The 19,293-nt window shown below is 50.3% G+C and overlaps 1 protein-coding gene and 1 long non-coding RNA gene across 6 annotated transcripts in view; one reads left to right on the plus strand and one right to left on the minus strand.

Moving 5' to 3' along the window:
• Positions 1 to 19,293, minus strand: part of LOC147648269 (serine/threonine-protein kinase PAK 3-like) — a 50,420-nt gene that overhangs the window by 4,198 nt on the left and 26,929 nt on the right. For 2 of the 5 annotated variants that reach the window (XM_086869825.1, XM_086869827.1), the window contains 14 exons: positions 12,535 to 12,572; positions 12,004 to 12,107; positions 10,356 to 10,494; positions 10,016 to 10,215; positions 8,970 to 9,097; positions 8,624 to 8,793; positions 7,733 to 7,804; positions 7,286 to 7,408; positions 6,860 to 6,982; positions 6,153 to 6,288; positions 3,978 to 4,041; positions 3,149 to 3,197; positions 1,757 to 1,866; positions 812 to 929 (listed from right to left, as the gene is read on the minus strand). In XM_086869825.1, the coding sequence (XP_086725951.1) occupies positions 812 to 929; positions 1,757 to 1,866; positions 3,149 to 3,197; positions 3,978 to 4,041; positions 6,153 to 6,288; positions 6,860 to 6,982; positions 7,286 to 7,408; positions 7,733 to 7,804; positions 8,624 to 8,793; positions 8,970 to 9,097; positions 10,016 to 10,215; positions 10,356 to 10,494; positions 12,004 to 12,107; positions 12,535 to 12,572 (1,574 nt within the window). Of the gene's footprint in view, positions 1 to 811; positions 930 to 1,756; positions 1,867 to 3,148; positions 3,198 to 3,977; positions 4,042 to 6,152; positions 6,289 to 6,859; positions 6,983 to 7,285; positions 7,409 to 7,732; positions 7,805 to 8,623; positions 8,794 to 8,969; positions 9,098 to 10,015; positions 10,216 to 10,355; positions 10,495 to 12,003; positions 12,108 to 12,534; positions 12,573 to 13,013; positions 13,530 to 19,293 lie in introns of those variants that run through there. The other 3 variants (XM_086869826.1, XM_086869829.1, XM_086869828.1) reach the window with 3 other exon arrangements.
• LOC147648270 (uncharacterized) lies at positions 14,135 to 14,588 on the plus strand. The gene is made up of 2 exons (XR_015281159.1): positions 14,135 to 14,190; positions 14,488 to 14,588. It is a non-coding gene; the product is annotated as an uncharacterized LOC147648270 (long non-coding RNA).

Genomic DNA, 19,293 nt, shown 5'->3' on the forward strand with positions numbered 1-19,293 from the left:
CGGGAAGCCAAAAGTTAGCCTGATCTGATTGCATCACATGCAAAAGGAAACTGCTCCTGAAGATTCACAGATCTCAAAGGAGCAGTGAGTGGTGGCAAGAGGAAGAGCTTGCTGCTTCAACTCTAGGAGAGCACGATCATTCCAAGGGAAGACATATTAGTTGCTGAGGGGGAAACATCAGTCCTTGCTCGAGACTGTCCCCTGCAAAGCCAGTGGGAATGAGTGCTGCTGCAGCTGATGTGCTTTCCCCATCCGGAGGACAAGCAACGGTTTGCCAAAAGAGGAGAAGTCCCTGCCTTGGGTACCAAGGGGATGACTGTCAGCTGGGAGACTGGAGGACAAGGGTTATAAGGCTGCCTTGACAGCAGACTCAGAAGGAGCTCTTTTGTCAGTTTTCAGCAGCAAGCACCATGGTGGGGGCCATGCCATCCTTTGGCACAGCCAGACCTGTGAGAGATGAGTCTCTCTTTGGCTTTGCCATAGGTTTAAAACTCAGACATCAGCCCCTTTGCACTTACAGGCAAAGAAGGCAATGCAGAAAGGTTCTGGGCAAAGGCTTGGAGGGGCAAAGCACAGAACAGAAAATAAAACTGCAAAAGAGACAGAGAGTTCAACAACAGTAGATAAGTGTAAAGAAGACTGCAGTACAGGCAGGGCCACAGGCAGGCAGTTCAGTCCAGATGCTCTTGCTTCTCTGAAGCGTAAAAGAGCAATGCAGAAAGAAAGCTCTGAACATGGAATCACTCACTTAGCAGCACCTTCCAAGGACAAGCCATGCCAAGCCATGGCAAGCACAAGCAGGATCCCTTACCTCCCGGCAGACCGTTGCTATGTGTCCTACAGCCATCGTTCCCATGTGGATCACCTTAGCTAAAGAGCCTCCGTCCATATACTCCAAGACCAGCAGGAGAATCTCATTCAGAAGGTAGCTGGAAGATGAAAACAACAGCGTGGAGATGAATGTGCACAGCTAAACTGCTGTATGGAAGGAAGGGTTACAGCTGAGTTTTGTTTCCAGGTCGCTGGTAAATGAAGATGGAATAAAATCAAGACCATCTCCACCTAGGCAATCCAGTGCTTGCAATCTGTGTCTGAATGAGGAAGGCACATCTGTGGAAAAGGAGACAGCTTAGGCGGCAAGCAGGGGAAAAAGACACATTTGTGATGGCCCAGATAAATCTGGAAGTGGACACATGCCAGCAGCTGCTTCATTATCTTCATATACCAATTGCACCATTAACTCCAGCAACAAGGGAACAGATTTCACAGCTTTTACCCAGGGCAGGCGAGTGTGCAGCACTGCAAAACACCCTTTGGAAAACGGTGCATAAAGGACAGTCACAAAGGGGAAAAACAATTTCAGACCTGGCAAACCATGTGTCCCCTAGCCTAGTCTTTTGGAATGCAAGGCAATGGAAAATGGTGGGAACAGTGCAAGGGAAATCATTTCTGTCATGCTTTCTCAGCACTTCTCCTGCGACACTCAGGAAAAACCATGTCCTCATAAGGACATGCAGTGAGTGAATGTGCAGGCTGCTGGCTTAGGAAGACAGCCAGGTTTCTGTGAACAATCTTCAAGTTATTTATGCTAGGAACCATTCCTGGGGACAAAATGCAATCTCCTCCCATGCCTGGCCCAGGAGTGGCTTGATGTTAATGGAAAGATGCATTTTCTGCCAGCAAGTAAAGACCTTTTAAACCTTTGCCTTGTGAGTATGGCAAGGAGCATTCCCAGAAAAATCCCAGAAGTACTTACCTTTCAAGGTAGGTGACAATATTTGGGTTCTTGTATTCCCTCATGACCAGGATTTCTTTCAATACTTCCTCGCAGCCCTGGTGCTGGAGATCAAGTTCCTTTACAGCCACCTGCAATGACGTTGAAAGCCATTAGGTACAGACATTACAAGAGCCTCTTTCTCCTTGTGCTCATGGGCCACGATGCCTTGTCACCTTGGGAAAAAGGGACTCTAAAGCATCAACCACAAGGCGCTAACAACACTCTCTGCACCCACAGGCTTCTCAAATAGACTTGGTTTCTCACCACTATTATCATTTACACACGTTTTGTAAGCCAAAAGCAATTCTGCTTCTGTGAAAAGAAATTGAAATGGCTGGAAATATGCTAGCATTTCTAGGGACTGACCACTCACTGTTTCAGAACCGGCTGCCATTCTTGATTGTGCCCCAATGTAAATGCACAGCTACATTATGGAGAAAATGCTGTCCAAAAAAGAACTCTAAGACAACTCAAAGTAAAGTTGAGTTTTCTCAAAACTTCCCTAACTTTTATAGTTTGGATTTTGCATCTCTGAAGAACATTCTTGAACATGGTTTAGACTTGTAATTATTTAGTGGGTTTAAAAAGCAATACTTCTTTCTGTGGCAGACACCCCCCATGTTATAGGCGTGGTTTAGGGCTTTTGGATTCCTCGTAGACCTCCCTCCGAGCACAGTTCCTGAGCACAGCACTGCAGGTGGATAAGGAACTATCAGGAAGATGGAGTTGTATGTGCTGGGAGCCAGAAATGAGAAGTCAGGACTCTGAACTTTTAACCCCAAAGAGCAGTGCGGCTCTCCAAGACACCACCATGCCTGTTCAGGACAAACAGCATCCCTGTAATGGAATGTCACTGACACAGAACCAACACAAGGTTGTATTATTTAAGGCTCATCATTGACTTCTCCTCATTGACCCGTGTGTGTGTGTCTGTGTGTGGGCCACGTTCCCTAGGACTGAAACGCAAAACCGTGTCCAGACAAAATCTCTCCTTCATTAGATCTTGTATTATATTTACAAACTAAACCACATGATGGAAGATAATGGGAGATCCCATCTGTGTCAGAACCTGGGCTTAAGAGGAATTGGGCCAGAACGATGGCTGTTGCCATCAATCACTCTATGCATATTTATCCAGTAAGTTTGGACTAGCGTGTCCTTCTCTGAAACACACCACCGCCATCCCTGCATCCATTCAGGATGCAAGACAAAGTCTGTCCAAAATGCATTCTGCAGGCTGCCTCTAGGTAGGCTGCTTCTGCAGGACAGCCTTTGCAGCAAGGACAGGTGGCCCAAAGCTCTGGCCACAGGTCACATTGCAAGGGAAAGCACTCCAGAGCAGCAGAATCTGCGAGGGCTGTTGGCACTTACCGCTTGTCCTGTGGCAGTGTCAAAGGCCTTATAAACGGTTCCAAAACCCCTAGAAACAGAAGAGTGGCAAGAACAGAGAAGCTGTTCAGTGCTGAGAAGTGAAAGGCAGCCCAGGCAGGAGCTCTCTGCTGCCCGGAGTGTCTGTAAAACACCATGGTTTGTCTACTCTTGTGCCAGTAGCCCAGCAGCCCAGCAGCCCTCTGCATGCACCATGTTCAAGTGAAAAGCTCCATCCAACAGGGAGGAAAAGAGCTGCTACAAATCCCAAATGTACACACTAGATTATGGATGTGGGGGTTTTCTTCCCTTCTTCCTTTTTGTGCCTGTGTGTGTGCCTTTCCAGGCAATGGAACAGAGAGACCTGCTGGGCCTTCTCACCACTCTCTTTTCATTCTATCTGCCAAACTCAGGCAGCACCACGCAGCCTTCCTTATTGTCCTGAGCACTGAATATTGTTTTCAGCCAAAGACTGGAAAGAAATGCCACAACAGCAATTATCTGACAGCTATCAGGTGGGAAGCTGCTCTCTCAGTTTTCCTTCATCATTGTGGCCATATTACTTTGAATCATACAAAACCATGTCTCCTAGGAAAAGCAGCCAAGTGGTGCCACACGCTTGAGGGACAGCACGGCTTCCAGGTCCTCCTCCTTGAGGCAGGCAAGAAATTGCCAGCATCCAGTTACCTTGGATGATGCCTTGTGATCAGTAGTGAGACAGGGACAATCTAAAGCCGGGCTGTGAAGATGCTTGCAGCTGGCCTGACTTCCCACTTGATATTGCACCAGCAAAATACCTGGCCCATGCACAAGTAAGCTTGGCTGCACTCACCCACTACCAATAAGTTCCCATCCAGTGTATTTCTTCTCTGGATCTCCCACGCTCACAACACTCCCTGAAAGAAACAAAACACAAGAACAAACTTCAAAGGAGAGATACCGACTTGCAGGAGATCTGAAACTCAGCTCCACTCTCGGGACTCTGAGCAATTTATGGTCGGTTGGCAACAAGAACAACAGCAGCAGCAGCCCCAGCAAGGCAGGCAGCTCTGTAGCACACATGGCCTGCACAGAGTCTGATTCTCCACGCTCCTTTGAAGGGTTACCTTGAGAGGAAACTAAGCCCATGGAGAAAGCATCAGAGCAGACCAACATCAGAAAACAACAGGCACCAAGGCAAGTAGCTGTCATTTACAAATCAGAAGGAGAGCTGAAAAATCAGGAGCCTTCATTTCCTTGGGAATGCACACTCTCTTGTAAGATTCAGCAAAAGATTTCCTACTTCCAAAGACTAAATACACTCTGGGATCTGGGATGAATTTTTACCAACAGCTGCTTTTTGCAGAGCAGAAAGAATATTGCAACGTGAATTCCAGGAGCGTAGGGGACCTTGTCTACCTCTCAGCATTTTGCCTAAAGAATGCCTTGCCACTTGTCAAGAACAGCAGCTCATGCTATAACCAAGAACAATGGCTGGAAGGATTAGGATCCTCTTCATTGCTGAGCAGGCTAAGTTCTGAAGATGACTTTGCCCATTCCCCATGGGCAGTGAAGAAATACAAGTACTTGTCTTCAGCCTGGGGTGCAGCAGTCTCTAGCACTGGACTCGGCCTCTTCAGCACCACCCACATGCCCCATCTTCCCAAATGGGCACAGTGGAGATGGGTAACAAGGACAGCGCCGCTCCTCAGGCGCTGCCGTGGCACAGACTGCTGCCCAAGTGAGACGCTGATTCTTTCACAAGTCCAAGCAAAGCTGTGCCAATGGGGAGGCAGCTAAATCCTCACAGCTCAGGAAGGCTCCAGCCTCTGCAGTCACACCAGCCATCAGTGGCAGGGCAGGTAGGACAAAAAGCTTGGCAAAGCCCACCAATGGCCACAGACAACCACTGTGAAGAAGCCAGAGTCAGACTGAGTCCCATTACAAGCTGGTGCCCCACTCAACACAGACCATGACTGCCACTGAGTCCAGACCCACACAGGACTGGATCAATGCCCCTTTTGTCCCAACAGTTGACGGCAGACTCTGAATAAACTGGGCTCTGTTCAGTACCCAACCTGTTATTCTCTGACAGCCCTGCCCTGGCAGATATTACATGCAAGAAGCAACTTGGCTGTACTGCAGAGTCACCAAGGCCATGGTGTGCTTTCCTAGAGCATGATCCGAGCAGGGATTGAGGCCAGGGCTTGGCTCTCCAGGAGTATTGACGGGCCGGGCATTAGCCGTGACAAAGTGGCCGGTACCAGGGGAACGTGCAGCAGAGGGGCTGCAGCCTTCCTCCTGAGAACTGCCTGCAGGGCACTTGGATCTCACTGTGCCACATAGATGCATTGTCTCTTTGATGCATCTTCCTAAGCATACAAGTAAAATATCAAAGAGGGATTGTAAAAAAAAAAGTCTCCTGTTTTTCTTCTTTTTGTGCACTTGGAAAACACCTCTTCCTCTCTGACTCCGAAGGATTCTTCTAAGAATATGGTATTTTAACTTCTGGGGCCTACTGAAAAGACCTCTTCCTCTCCTATTTCTGCTGATACCCTGATACCCTTTTCAAGGAGGTTGGGCTAACCAAAATATAGAATTCTTAACAAAACCAACTGCAGGAGGAAAAGTCCTAACAGTCATCAAAACAACACCAGTATGAAAGCAGCCACACAGCCAAGCAATTTCTCTGAAGTGTTTGGTCTCCAATGACTGGTGACAAGAAAGGAGTTGAGAGGCAATCTAGGACGCCAACAGTTAGGATCCATTTAGCCAGACTAGCACACACACTTGTTCCCTGGGTCATTTGCTAGGTCGCAACCATCAGTTCCCACCCACTCCCAGCTGCCCTCTAAGGCAAAAGGAATGGCCCAAAGTGCTCCCTGGCTGCCTCTGAGTACCACAACGGCTTCTGTAGGGAATCCAGAATGTCTGTCGGACACCAGAATGAGGAGGAATATGCTGTAGTACAGCAGGCACACACACTATAATACACAGCTTGTTTGGACAAAGGATGTACAGGACGTACTCAGCAGCTTCAGGCAGTGCTTCTCTTTCCGCTGCTCTGACTCCTGCCTTGGGCGGGACGAACTGCTCCTGCTCAGGTTTTCAGGCTGCGGAGGGAAGGCTCCTTTGGAAGATGCTGCTGCAGCGCCCACGTCCATCTGGAACAAGAAATTGGTTGGTGTCACAAAGGTGGCTGGCAGAGATGCCCCAGAGAGCGCATATCAAAGGCAAGCCCTTAGGAACAACACTTGTGTTAGGCTGCAAGCTGAGCTCTCAACTCTTCCAGCTCAAGTCCAACCCCACCAAGCAGGCACAGACTACAGCTTGTCAGTCAGCCCGAGTAGAGACTGTGGAAGGGAAAGAACAAGTTTCAATTTCACCCTATCCTGAGGACTGCATTCACCATGGACAGGGACAACTTGTTCAGAATCCATGTGGGTCACCATGTTGACCTGAAGAAAGCCCCAAAAAGAAAGTGAGCACTAGGAGGCCAGCAGAAATACATTCTGAGCATTGCTGGCCCACAGCCAAAGCACCAGCCCTGCTGCCCAGGGCAGCAGCTGAGATTCAGCAGCCCAGGAAGTGTCCTTCTGAGCAGCTGCAATGGAGACCCCAGCACATGGCAGCCAGGGGCATGGCCTCCATCCTCCTGCTGCTCTGCAGGAGAAAGGTGAGAAGGGCAGAGACCACTTGTTGCATGACTGCACTGCCTACTGCTCTTTCACTCACCTGCTCTTGCTCTGCCAGCCTGTACTGCAGCATCTGCTGCATCCTTTTCATTTCCTCCTTGCGCCTCTCCTCCATTGCCTTCATCTTCCACTGAGCTTCCTGCACCACTGCCTGCAGCTCGTCCTGGATATTTGGTCAAGAAAATTCTTACTAGCACCTGCCATCAAGTGGCAGGTGGCATCCAACCAGGCTCAGGTTTCTCCTTTCCCAGTCTCCAAAGACCTTCCATTCAGAAGCACTTCCTTCAGCTTCTCTACCCAGCTCCAGACCTTCCATCCTAACTCTTCTTCCTGCTGCTCAGCGCTGGAGCCTGTCACGCTCTGTGCTCACAGTGCCTGCAGTAGTCCTTGCCTCCCCTTTCCTGACATGCAAACTTCACGTCCTCATTACTGCCCTTCCCTCTGCTACCTGCCTAGTCAGGCTCACCTGCCAATCTTCCTGCTGTTCCTCCAGCTCCTGCCTCAGCAGCTCTACCTCCCGCTGCCTATGGTTAAGCTTTCGCTGCAGCTGGTGCACCCTTCGCAAGAGAGTAGCCTCCTGGTGCTGCAGCTGCACAGGAACAAAGAGAAGATGGCATTAAACTTCCCACACAACACTTGTGTGGCAAGCAAGGTTGATGTGCTCACACTTTCCCAAAAGCATTTTGCTCTTTTTCTCTTGTTGAACTAGGGACAGCTAAGGGATGCCACCCAGACAGTGTCCAGGAAAGCAGTGCCCACAAGGAGCCCAGAGGAGCCCAAAACAACACAGAAACTCTCTTTGCACACGCATTGCCTCTTGGCTGGCTCTAGTTCTTATCTCTTCTTGTTCTGCTTGCAAGATGGCAACTTCCTGCTTCATCTCAAGCAACCTTTTCTCCTGCTCCCTCTGTACCTCAGCCACCAGGTTCTCCCTTTGCTCCAGCTGCTCCCAAGCCTCCAAACGCTGTTGTTCCAGCTGCCTTTCCTGATGAGAGGAAGAGACACTTCCAGATGAAGGCCCAGCCATTCTCCCCGGAGAAAACAAGGCAAGTTGCATCATACCCACAACCCTCCTACTAAGGAGTTCACAGTAGTGGCTTTGTGCCCGCCACAACTCCTGACCTAACGAGAAACTTAGGAGGAGGGTCAGCAAGTGGAAGGAAAGGAGATGCCACCTTCCTTTGCCACTTTGACGGCTGCCTGTTTGATCAGGCCCCTCCCTCCTCAGGATTTTTGCCTCTTCTCAGAGGCTGTGTTCTCAATGTCCCCCTGCCCTTTGATCAAGGAAAAGCTGCAGGTGGACTGCAGGATGACGACAAGGCCAGCACCCCCATGCCTTAATCACAAGACAGGCCACCAGCTGAAATACCAGCAACATGGGGCCTGCTGAGAGTGCTTCAAGGCCAAAGGGAAGACCTCTGTCCACCGTGGAAGGACAGAAAGCAAGGAACCCAGTTGCTGGGACTGCAGTTGGCAGCAAGGTCAGCAGACTGCTGCATGGCACGAGGGCATTGGAAACATCCTGCTCCTTCTCTGCTGCCATGCTTTGTGTGGGCAGCACCCAGCCTCCAGGAGACCTCGGCTTTTTCACACCCTGAAACCGTGGCTGCATTCAGTGTCCCAGCAGCTCCCTCTGGCCATTCTCAGCCCCTCAACTCTGAGCCCTTGAAGCCCTCTGCTGCCTGGCCCAGCAACATCTGGCCTACAGTAGAGCCTTGCCACTGTGTCACATACTCAGGCTGCTATTCTCCTATGCCAGCCCACCACGCTTGCCTGAAAAATTCAGGTGCATATTGTTTCCTACCTGTTCTTGCAGGAGCTTCCTCTTTTCCTCTTCCTGAGCAGATTGCCATTGTCTCAGACCCTGGCTGAACTGCTCTTCTGCAGAGCGGAGCTGCTGAGCCATTTCTTCCAGTTGCTGCTGGCTGAGAGATCTTAGAGCTTGCAGCTCCCGACGAAGGCCCCTCACATCCTCTGCAAGCATGAACAACACTCAGAGACTCTGCTGACCTTAAGCCCTTTCCGTTTTAGCCAAGGAGGGACCTGTTCCCAGCTCCTTCACTCCTTGGAAGCCCTGCGCACAGAGCTGCCTTCACAGCAACTGCACTAGGCAGGGCCATCGCCAGACACAAAGCACACGAGGCTCTCACCAAGTATCACCTCCTTGGCCTGCATGGCTGTGCGAACTTGGCCTTCCAGGTGGCTCCTGGTGATCTCCAGCTCCAATACCTGCTGCTGAGCCTCCAACAGGCTGCATTCCAAGCTCTGCTTCTCTGCCCTACAAGTTGTGGGAAAGAAGAGAAATTGTTCCTGGCACACACAAACACATTTTCTAGGAAGATGTGCCTTGAGGCCCCGACACCTGAGGATGGAAAATGGCTGGCATGGAAATTCAGATCCAAGACTATTTCTACCACTTCAAATAGCAAAGCAGGCCCCTCCAGGTGGTTGGCCAGCCTTTCCCCATGACTTAGCCCTGCTCAGAAAGGCCAGCTGAGTTTGATCTCAGCAGCCAAAGCTCAAATTGCCTTTGCCTCCCATATCCCACAAGGGTGGCTGTGCCCACAAAGTCTCCGCCAAGGAGCAAAAGCCCAGCCTCTGCTCACAGCCCTGAGCTCATCTGCACTTCCAAGTCACTCTGCAGGGGGACAGAACACAGTGTTCTCCTGGCTGACTCGTCAATGTTTAATGCCATTCATCGTGTACGTAGAGATACTTCATTTTCCAGAGACTCTCCAAGGTAAAGAGACTAAAGCTATGCACTGGAGCATAGGTGAAAACACCAGCTTCTAGCAGCATGAGAAAGAAACCAGAGCTAGGATTTGATCGGAACAAGAACTATCCTGGAGGAGGGAAAGGTATCCTGCCATTTAAATTACTGGAATTCTGTGAACAAGAACAATTGCGACATTTGTTTTTGGCTAACTAAGCCAGCAGTGCTCACTAAGTTTTGGCACTCTTTAAAAAGGAAGAGGGACCAGCCAAATGGGCCTTAACAAGATCCAGTGGGTGGGTGGACAAGTGAGAAGAATCAGTGCTCAGCATGAATCCCCAGAGACACTCAGGAAGTTGCAAGAACTTTCCTTTCTACTGCTGCTGCTCAAAAGCACCTCTAGGTCCTGCACCATACTTCACAAGCGTTAGCTCAGAAATGTCTTCCATAATGTCCTGCCCAGGGTCTCCTCCCTGCCTTTACCTGGCCTCTCCCAGCTGCTCCGAAAGGCCTCGTAGCTCCCGCTCCGTGGCTGCCAGTCGGGCTTGCAGGGCAGCGTTCTCTTGTGCCAGCGCTGCCTTCTCGCTGCACACCTGGGACAGGATGTGCCCTTGGCGAGAGAACTCCTGGAGCAGCTTTTCCAGATGCCTGTGAGCTGGCCGCTGAGCGCAGGAAACCTGGAACTGCGGGGGGCACCATTTTTCAAGAAGAAAAACACCACAGTCTCGGGCTTAGCTTGCTGCCAGAAGCAACATTTGGGGCAGTCTTGCCAAGGGCAGCTCCCTCTCCTACCAGGTGCTGCCTAGGAATAAGGTGAGCATACCTTTGGCACTGCCTGAGGAACCTCTTCTTCCCGCAGATCTCTCTGCAGCTGTGATTCCTCCTCTGGCTCTGCTGCCACTTCAAACGCCCTCTCCAGTGAGGAGGGGCGGTTTCTCCCAAATGCAGCCAACTCCTTCCATCTACAGCAGGGGCACACACAAACAAGCCTTTCATAGCAACACAGCCTCCTTGCAAAACCATGACTACATACGATGTCCCACATAGGGCATCCTCAGGGACTTGCAACAGCCCTCTAGATCCACCTCAAGAGAATGCTGGAATGGCCTGGCTAGAGCAGCATCGCTCTTTGTCATTCCTGCAGGTGAAAGAGTCACCACTGAGGAAGTCAACAAGCTTCCAGAAACCACAGAAACACTTCCAGAAAGCTCAGGATCTCTCAGCTGAAGAGCTTCCTGCCTGCTAGGCCTTACGCTCCTCTCTGATACACTGGCTACTGCACTTGCAAAAGTTCTTTGGCTAAGTCAGGCTTGCTAAGTCCAGATGAGGACAGCCACAATTACCCTTGCTTTCACTAGTGCAACAAGCAAAGAGCCCTGAGCTCATCTGCACTTCCAAGTCACTCTGCAGGGGGACAGAACACAGTGTTCTCCTGGCTGACTCGTCAATGTTTAATGCCAATCATAGGGTACCTAGAGATACTTCATTTTCCAGAGACTCTCCAAGGTAAAGAGACTAAAGCTATGCACTGGAGCATAGGTGAAAACACCAGCTTCTAGCAGCATGAGAAAGAAACCACAGCTGGGATTTGATCTGAACAAGAACTATCCTGGAGGAGGGAAAGGTATCCTGCCATTTAAATTACTGGAATTCTGTGAGCAAGAAGAATTGTGACATTTGTTTTTGGCTAACTAAGCCAGCAGTGCTCACTAAGTTTTGGCACTCTTTAAAAAGGAAGAGGGACCAGCCAAATGGGCCTTGACAAGTTCCAGTGGGTGGGTGGACAAGTGAGCAAGAATCAGTGCTCAGCTAGAATCCCCAGAGACTCTCAGGAAGTTGCAACACCTTTCCTTTCTACTGCTGCTGCTCAAAAGCACCTCTAGGTCCTGCAGCATACTTCACAAGACTTAGCTCAGAAAAGTCTCAAGATTTTCACCACGACCCTCAGGCTCTGAGGGAGGAGGTAGGTATGAACTTCCAATCCAATTCCAATAATCAAAGGATCCCTGCATGGTTTAGGCTGGCAGGGATCCCTGGAAGCTTCTAGCCCAGACTTTAGCTCCAACCACCTGAGATCAGCTACGGCGTCTGGAAAGGCTGCTCAAGGCTCCATCTAGCTGGGGCTTCCAAATTTCTAGAGGTGGAATGTGCACAAGCTCTCTGAGGGGCTTCTTCTGCTGCATGATTGCCTTTGGGGTTCAGTGCTTCTCCTTAGGCCCAGCCTGAAGCTCCCTTGCTCCTACTCTGCTCCAGTTTGCAATGCTTCTTGTCAAGCTTGGAGGAGCGAGTCCCAGGAGGCAGCTATGCTGCAGCTCAGTCGGCTGCAGCCAGACCTGCCCATGGGCTGCCTTCCCCAGCACTGCTGAGCCAGTCAAACGATGACAAAGTCAAATTGTTCTTTGACGCTGGGCCTCCTAAAGCCCAGCAATGCCCAGCCCTGATCAGAGAAAGCGAGAAAGCCTAGCACACACCTGAACTCCAGGGCGCTTTGCACTTGATCCCTGCTCTGCTGCTGCTCCACCTTTCTTGCCTGGGCTGAGGAGTCCTGACTGGCAAGAATCTCTCCTGTTGGGGCCTGCAGGGAAGGAGCAGGGGAAAAGCACAAACAAGCAATAAGAGCAGGGATGTTGGCTCCTGAGAGCTGGCAGCAGCAGCAAGCGGAGACACAGGTCACCTGGGGGCAAAAGCTGTTGTGTCTTGGTGCTGATGGGAGTAACAACATAAGTCTTGAGTTCCTGTGAAAGTGTCTGAATAGAAGCAGGGAACATTTCCCTGCTCAGTTCTGGTCAACTGGCTTCCCCTCAGGATTTCAGGTATTAGGGAGAAGCCAATAGGAACTGCCTTCCAGTCTTTCAGAGACAGACATTGTCTCTGCCATGCAGACACTGACATGGACTTTCATTTGGCCTGCCAGGCTGACATTAGGCTGCAACAGACCAAGCCCAAAGCTTGCTCCACTATTCTCTGACACCAGGAATGTCAAGGGTGCCCTTCCCACTCACCAAACCATGGACTCGACTCCTTCCACGTTTCAGGCGACCTGCCGGAGACAAAGGAAAATGAGCCAGGTGCTATTGGAAAACTCTCTGATCCTTAGTAGTCAGTGCCTCCATTGTAGCTCACTGTCCACCATGCAACTAAAGCAGCTTTTTTGTTTCCTCCCTTTCCTAGACTGGTTTTTTTCCTAAACTGCATGCAGTATTTCCCTTTTTGCGCTTTCTGGAAACAATTCCTCAGAAAAGCTTCCCCCAAACGCCTCTCAGCGCTTGCACATCTCTTTGGACACAGCACAGGCCCAGCCCCAGGGTTCAGGAGCACACACAAAGTGCTCAGCTTTTGGCCCTTCAGAGCAAAGCCACTCACTATTGTAGCACACTGAGGGGGTCCAGTTAGACAGGCACATCCCTTGTATGTATCCTTATGGCATCTTTATGGCACTTTTGTTCCAATATGCAGCCCCAAGGGAACAACTTCTACTTACGTCTCAGACCACTAAATAGTTTGCGGCATGACACAGATGAAAAAGCCCTGCCGACTGCTCTACGGACTTGCTCCATCTCTTCAGCAGGGCTGCTCAAGTCCGCAGGCCAAAACACAAAAACAGAGAAAACTCTCTGTTGCACAGACCGTGCAAGGAAGGGGGAAAAAAAAAAGGATACCCGCAGCAACCCGCGGACTGTACAAGAGGAAGGGAAAAATCCAAAAGAAACGTGCACAGGTGTGCAGACTACACCACACGTGTAACCTGTCTGCACACCATACAACTACAGGGGAAAGAAAAGGATGCCTGCACGAGTCCACAGACTCATACAAGAGCAGGCAAAGAAAAAAAGACTCCCTTTTCAGGGCACAGACTGCTGCCTGAGAACACCACAACACAGCGTCCTCCTGCAACGAGCACGCCAAGAGCCGCTCTGGACGCTGAGGCCTTGCGTGCACCAGGGCAACTTCCCCTTGACAGCGCTGTGACGTGGCAGCCCGCCGCTGACATCACAATAGCAGCCGCTCTAGGTGGGTCTGTGAATTCATGCATTGTGGGAAACGGAGAAATGGAAAATTCCACAGATGCTGAAGGCTTCAATCTGCAGCCTTGGAAAGAGCTTGGGGTAATGTCATGATGAAGGTACACAGAAAGGAGTTACCTAAGTGAGTCTTTGGAGTTTCCTGCAAGGAAGAAGCCCTGGGACAGCAAGCAGCATTCCCAGGCTGCTCTCGGGGGGAAAATCCCAACAAGCTGAGGACTCTGGATGAATGGGTGAATATTGATTGTGAGCTACACTGGCCTGCAATGGCAAGGTTCTGGCCACAAAAGTAAGGGGCACTTAGTGTACTCGTGTCAAATTTCTGCATCTTTCTGGGAACCAGAGGAACGCTGCCTCCTCCTGTGAGGAACTCAGCTTGGGAAGCAATCCTTCCCTCTGCTTTGGGTTTTGTCTTTTTCATTCTGGACAGCAGCTGTTTGTAACACCAGCCGAGCCTGCCTCCAGCCTGGCTGACTGGACCCTGTCAGCAAAGGAAGAGCAGGAAGCCTGCAGAGGAGGCAGTGGTGCTTGAGGAGGCTTTGTGCCCTGCCAGCTCAGCGCAGGCCTGGCAATCAAACGCCCTGAAGCCTGCCGTCCATGGCAAGATTCCCTTGCTCGCCGGGCTGCGCTTAAGCTGTGAGTTGCCCTGGCGCTGTGCGTTGCTCTGGCGCTGTTGCGGACGGACGGACAGACGGCCGGCCGGGCCCGTCTGTGGCTCGGCCCTGCTCCGCAGCCGCCCGAGGCTCTCCCCCCTCACAGAGGGGCCCCGCCCCGCCCCGGGCGCCCCCTGGTGGCTGCCCCGCCCCGCCCGCCCCGCGCGGGGGCGCCCCCTTCCCATGGCGCCCCCAGCGGCAGCCGCCCCTCCCTGCAGGCACGGAGCGGCCTCGGGCCCTGCTGCTCATCCTGGCACTTGTGTCCCTTCTCTGCCAACAGCCAGAAGGCTTGAAAGGAAGTGCTCAACAACCGTTTCCCTCTGTGTCAGCTGCTCCCTGCCCAGCGAGGCAAACATTGACTTTCAGATAAGCATTGGACAAGTGACAGGTGTGGTTCTTTAAAGCCCGGGAAGAGTGGATTCCATCCCTCTGCCTAGGGGGATGAGCCCAGGAGGAATTGCCCCACCCTGGACCCTCCTGCGCTGGCCTTGTGGGGTGGCAGCCCAGGGAGTTCAGATTGCGCTTGAGCCCCTGGGGTTTCTCCCTTGCTATGTTCCTATTAGACCCCAGCCTTAAAACTCCACCCTGGTTCTGTCCCATAAACCCACCACCTTGTCTCTGTCTGGGGCTCTCTGTCTCTGGATCTAAGTTGAGTTTTTTCCTGCGTTGAAGAAATGGTTTCCTGTCGCCTTGAAAACTCAGCTTCTGAGCTTGCTCACATGGTTTTCTAAAGACTTTCCCAGGACTGTAACTCTAAACATAGAGATGTGTCCATTCTTTCTGATACACGTCTTGTGATGGACATCTCTCACGGCCAGTGCGGTTGGGAAAGTGTTATCCTGACCATCCAATCCCTGGCCGTGGTCAGAAACCTCTAAATCCTGGGAGAAGAAATAAACTCTTCCTTTCACCACACCTGGAGCTGTGTCCGTGTGATCTGTTCATCTCCAGTGGCAACAGTTTCCAGAGATCAGGAAACTGTTACAGAGCAGGAGATCATCTCCTTGAGTCCCATGCTGGTCACTGGTAAACTGTAGCCACCCTGGACACGATGCTGCAGCCCCAGAACACTACACCTCAGCTTTGCTTTGTGGGGGCCCAAACTCTGCCCTGAAGGTCACCCTACGGCATCCCTAAGTGCCGGTGCCAGAAGAGCCCCCTTCGTTCTCCCACCGGTTGTCATTACTGGCTCAAAAGCACCGCCCAGCTCAGGTAGGAGAAACAGCCCGTGGCACAGTGGGTGCCTGCCCTGCCCAGCCAGGGCTCTCTGCCACAGCAGCAGCAGCAGCAGCAGCAGCAGCAGCGCTTGCCTTGGCTTTACCTGGGAAGCCAGAAGCCTCTGTAAAACTTCAGTGTTCACATCACTGGGAGGAAAGGGATCATGGCCTATTTTAAAATTTTGCATTTCCATTTCTAATCAGATAAAATCGAGATCTTTGACAGAAGATGGGTTGCTGATTGCAGCCAGGCTGGAAGATCTCCTTCAGAACCATACATAGTACCATCTAATGGGTGTCATCAACACGTTTGAAGTTTGTTTTAAAGACTTGGATTTCAATTCCTTTCCACATTTATTATTTTTCCTTCGGACAGCTGGGGATAGAGCTCAGGAGAAATAAGGTTCTAAATGACAACTTACTCCCTGTCCCTCATGCCCCTGTCTGTCTGCAGAGCAGCACACCAGCAGCAGAACCTCCTGTGGCTCGCTCTGTGCCTCCAGAGGCTAAAGGGGAGCCAAAGGACAACAATCCCGCACGTGTTGTCAGTCCAGGGCCTGAGCATCCTGAACCAGTAAGGGGTAGCTTTGGTTGGTCCAGTGCAAAGCTCTGGCGCAGTGCAGAGCTGCAAGCTTCTGATCAGGCAGCATTTGCCCTTAGTGGCTGAAGATGCTGAGGGCTGGAGTCCTGCCATGACCTGGCTCTTCAGCCCTGCCACTGACACGTGGGAAGTGGGGTCTGAACTTTCACATGCAGAGAGGGCTCAAGCACCCGCTCCTTTTTCCCCCTGCGTGTCCCTGCAGAGGAACATCTTTCATGCAGTTACAGAAGCTCAGTGTGCTCAGTTCCTGATGAACATGTGATGCAAAGGGCCTTGTTAAGAAGGTCAAAAGCACAGGCAATATATTAGAAAGTCAGAAGAATTATCATTCTTATAGACCAAGATAGCCAAATCATTCCCTGCATATATTCTCCTCAAATTCTTTCAGTCGTCTACTCTCCTAGGTCATGTTTGTTCTGCTCCTTTGAATGAACTGATTGTACTCGATTCGTACCAAAGGCTGGGGCTAGAACTGCTTGGCACTGATAATGAACCAGCCTTAGACATTAACAAAGACCATGGGAATAGAGCCTGTAGGCCGGATGCTAGCAAGCCTGTACATACATGGTTATGCTTCCAGAGTGTTCTTAGTTCTCTCCCCGGATTGGTTGTTGTTTGTTGCATTAGTTTTCATATTCCTAATCCTGGATTGTCATTGGAACCCTGCCTTCAGAGCTACCCTCAGATCTTCCGTATATATACACCATTGTAGCCACCCCTTTCTCACCTTTTATGGTGGACTGTGTGTTCGCCTTTTGTTTTTGTTATTTTGCCATTAAAGCAGTTTTATTTTTGGGTCACCCAATCATGTCTATCTTTTTACTTGCCACACTTCTCTCAGCTGGCCTGGGACCGAGGTCGCAAAAGCTGAAATGTGACACCAAAGCACAAGATGTAGAATCATCTAAACTGAACACAGAAGCAAACTACCTCTGTCAGACCACCTTCACCTTCTAGATCACTCTCTAGATGTACATTGAGGTGTTGGAATGATTATTGCACAAGATTCCCTTTCTGGCTGTAGGCTCTGGAGCTCCTATCTCTGAGTTCACCCAGGGCTGTGTCCCTAACAATTCCTGGTACTATCTGCAGTTTTCCTTGGGCAGGCACAATGGTCTAAGTGAAAACCCAGCCAATGGCACAACTCTCTAGTTTTCAAGGAAAAGACAAGATGTAAAGGTCACAAACCATTTCTCCTGGTTTGCTGCAAGAGTCTTGCTGCACACACATTGTTGAAAGCCAAGAGAAGCTGCACTTGGTGGCACATCTTGTGGCTGAAGCGCAACCTAGCTGTCCAGTAAAGAGAAGAGCTTGGAAAGAACAAACATGACTGTGGAAAAGATTCTTGGAAACTGAGAGAGCTTTCCCACAGTGAAATAAAAACAGAAAGAAACAATCCAGGATGTTCATATGTAGGAATTCCTTTCTTTATAAGCTCCCCTTTTCCATGTTGCACAAGTTCTAAATCACATTAATTCCAAATTCACCTTACCTCTAAAACCTATGACATTGCAAGTTTTAGGCACTCTATCATTAGCTACGCACACTTTGCTTTTCCTTGTTTTTCTTTGAAAGCAATGCTGGAACCACAAGAAACGTGCAAATGTAAGACCTTAGAGTACAGTTCTTTGCTCAAGTGTGAGTTCTAGCGACAGGGAATAAGCTCTGATAGTATTTTACCCTCAGCAGGGACAATACACAGCAGCAACCGAGGTGATTTGTGTGACACTGTGCAGAAGTCAAGACTCTTTGTCTTGGATTAGCATGGCAAAGTTACCATGTTTAAAGAGACTTGGCATCCAGCCCCTTTTGGTTTTCTACCTGTGTCTGTTGTAGTGCATCTAGAAATCTTGGTACCTCCCAAGGGTAAAACTCACCTTTGGTTTGTGTAATGTTAGTTTCTACCTGAAAACCTTCTTTCCCTCCCCCCACTTCCCATTGGCTGTGACCTCCCTGCATCCCCTAATCACCTCTGCCCCCTGGTATAAGAGATAAGATCCAGAGCATTTCGCTCTCTCTCTTGCCCCGGATGGACGACAGACAATAAACCCGGGATTATTCCAGCAAGTTTGAGCCTCCTGTGTCTAGATACTTTGAGTCCGTGTTGTATCCACTCCAGGACCCCCTCCGCCGCCTGTGCCCAGAGACGAGCAGGCTCCACGGGGGGTGGGACAGAGGGGTCCCATCGGGGAGCTGGATAGCGACAGAGTGGCACCCAACGTGGGGCTGAACAAGCCCACGTTAAAGGCTTATCGGAGCCAGGGTGAGCCGTTCTTTGGAGACTTTGGATGCAGTTAAAAAAAAAAATACAGCAAAAAAAAGTTTCCGAAAAGGAGTCGAAAATCCTCCAGCACCAGAGGACCGATTCCAGGGCAACAAGTATCTTTCCACCGCCAGAAAACGACAGAAAAAGGTAAGATTGAACTCCGACACCGGGCTGGGAGGGGTGGAGAGTGAAACAGACCCCGGGGGACTGTGTTCCGTGTAACTCCTTCCCAGCGGCAGCAGACCCGAGCGTGTGGGGTTCCCCCAGCCTTGGGCAGAGACGGAGAGGGGGTGGGAGAGGGAATTCTCCCTGCTGCCGGTACAGTGTGAGTTTAATTGTAATCCTTTTGGTGCAACCTTGTTTTCTGTGGTAGGGAAAATAGACAGATTGTGTGCAGGGCTGCTGTGACCTCCAAAAATGGGATCCCGGCTATGCACACAAGAAAGGAGTCATACACAACAAATACAGAATTTTTTAAAAACCACAAATGTAAAAATTTCAAAACATAAGATAAAACAGTTTGTATCATATTTGACTCAGCAAAGTAAACAGATCGAATTGTTAAAATTAGATTCAGTAACTGCCTGGGATGAAATTGGAAATTTATTAACCTTAAAAATAGAAGGAGGAGACAAATCGGCCCTGAAATTCCTCCCAGTTTTTCTTTTAATTCGAAAAGAATTAGTTAACAGAGAAATAAAAACAGAAGACAAACAAGCACCACAGTATCCACCTAATTTTCCTAACTTTTCCCCCGAAACCTCTGTTCCCCCAATAGAAAAGATACCCGAGACAAACAATACAAGTTCTAATCCGGTGTGTCTCTCTCAGTCACCTAGTCCTGCCTCACAAGCCATCAAGGCTCCCTCCCTATACCCTGTCAGTCTTACAGAAAATGTATCTTTCTATCCCCACATGGCTGAGAGCCAAGATGGCGCCGGCCACGTGTTACCCGGCCACATGGTGAATCCCCATGTGTATCCCCTTTCTCCTACCCATAAT

The sequence above is a fragment of the Cyanistes caeruleus genome, chromosome Z (assembly GCF_971803275.1).
Source record: "Cyanistes caeruleus chromosome Z, bCyaCae1.hap1.1, whole genome shotgun sequence".
NCBI lineage: Eukaryota > Metazoa > Chordata > Aves > Passeriformes > Paridae > Cyanistes > Cyanistes caeruleus.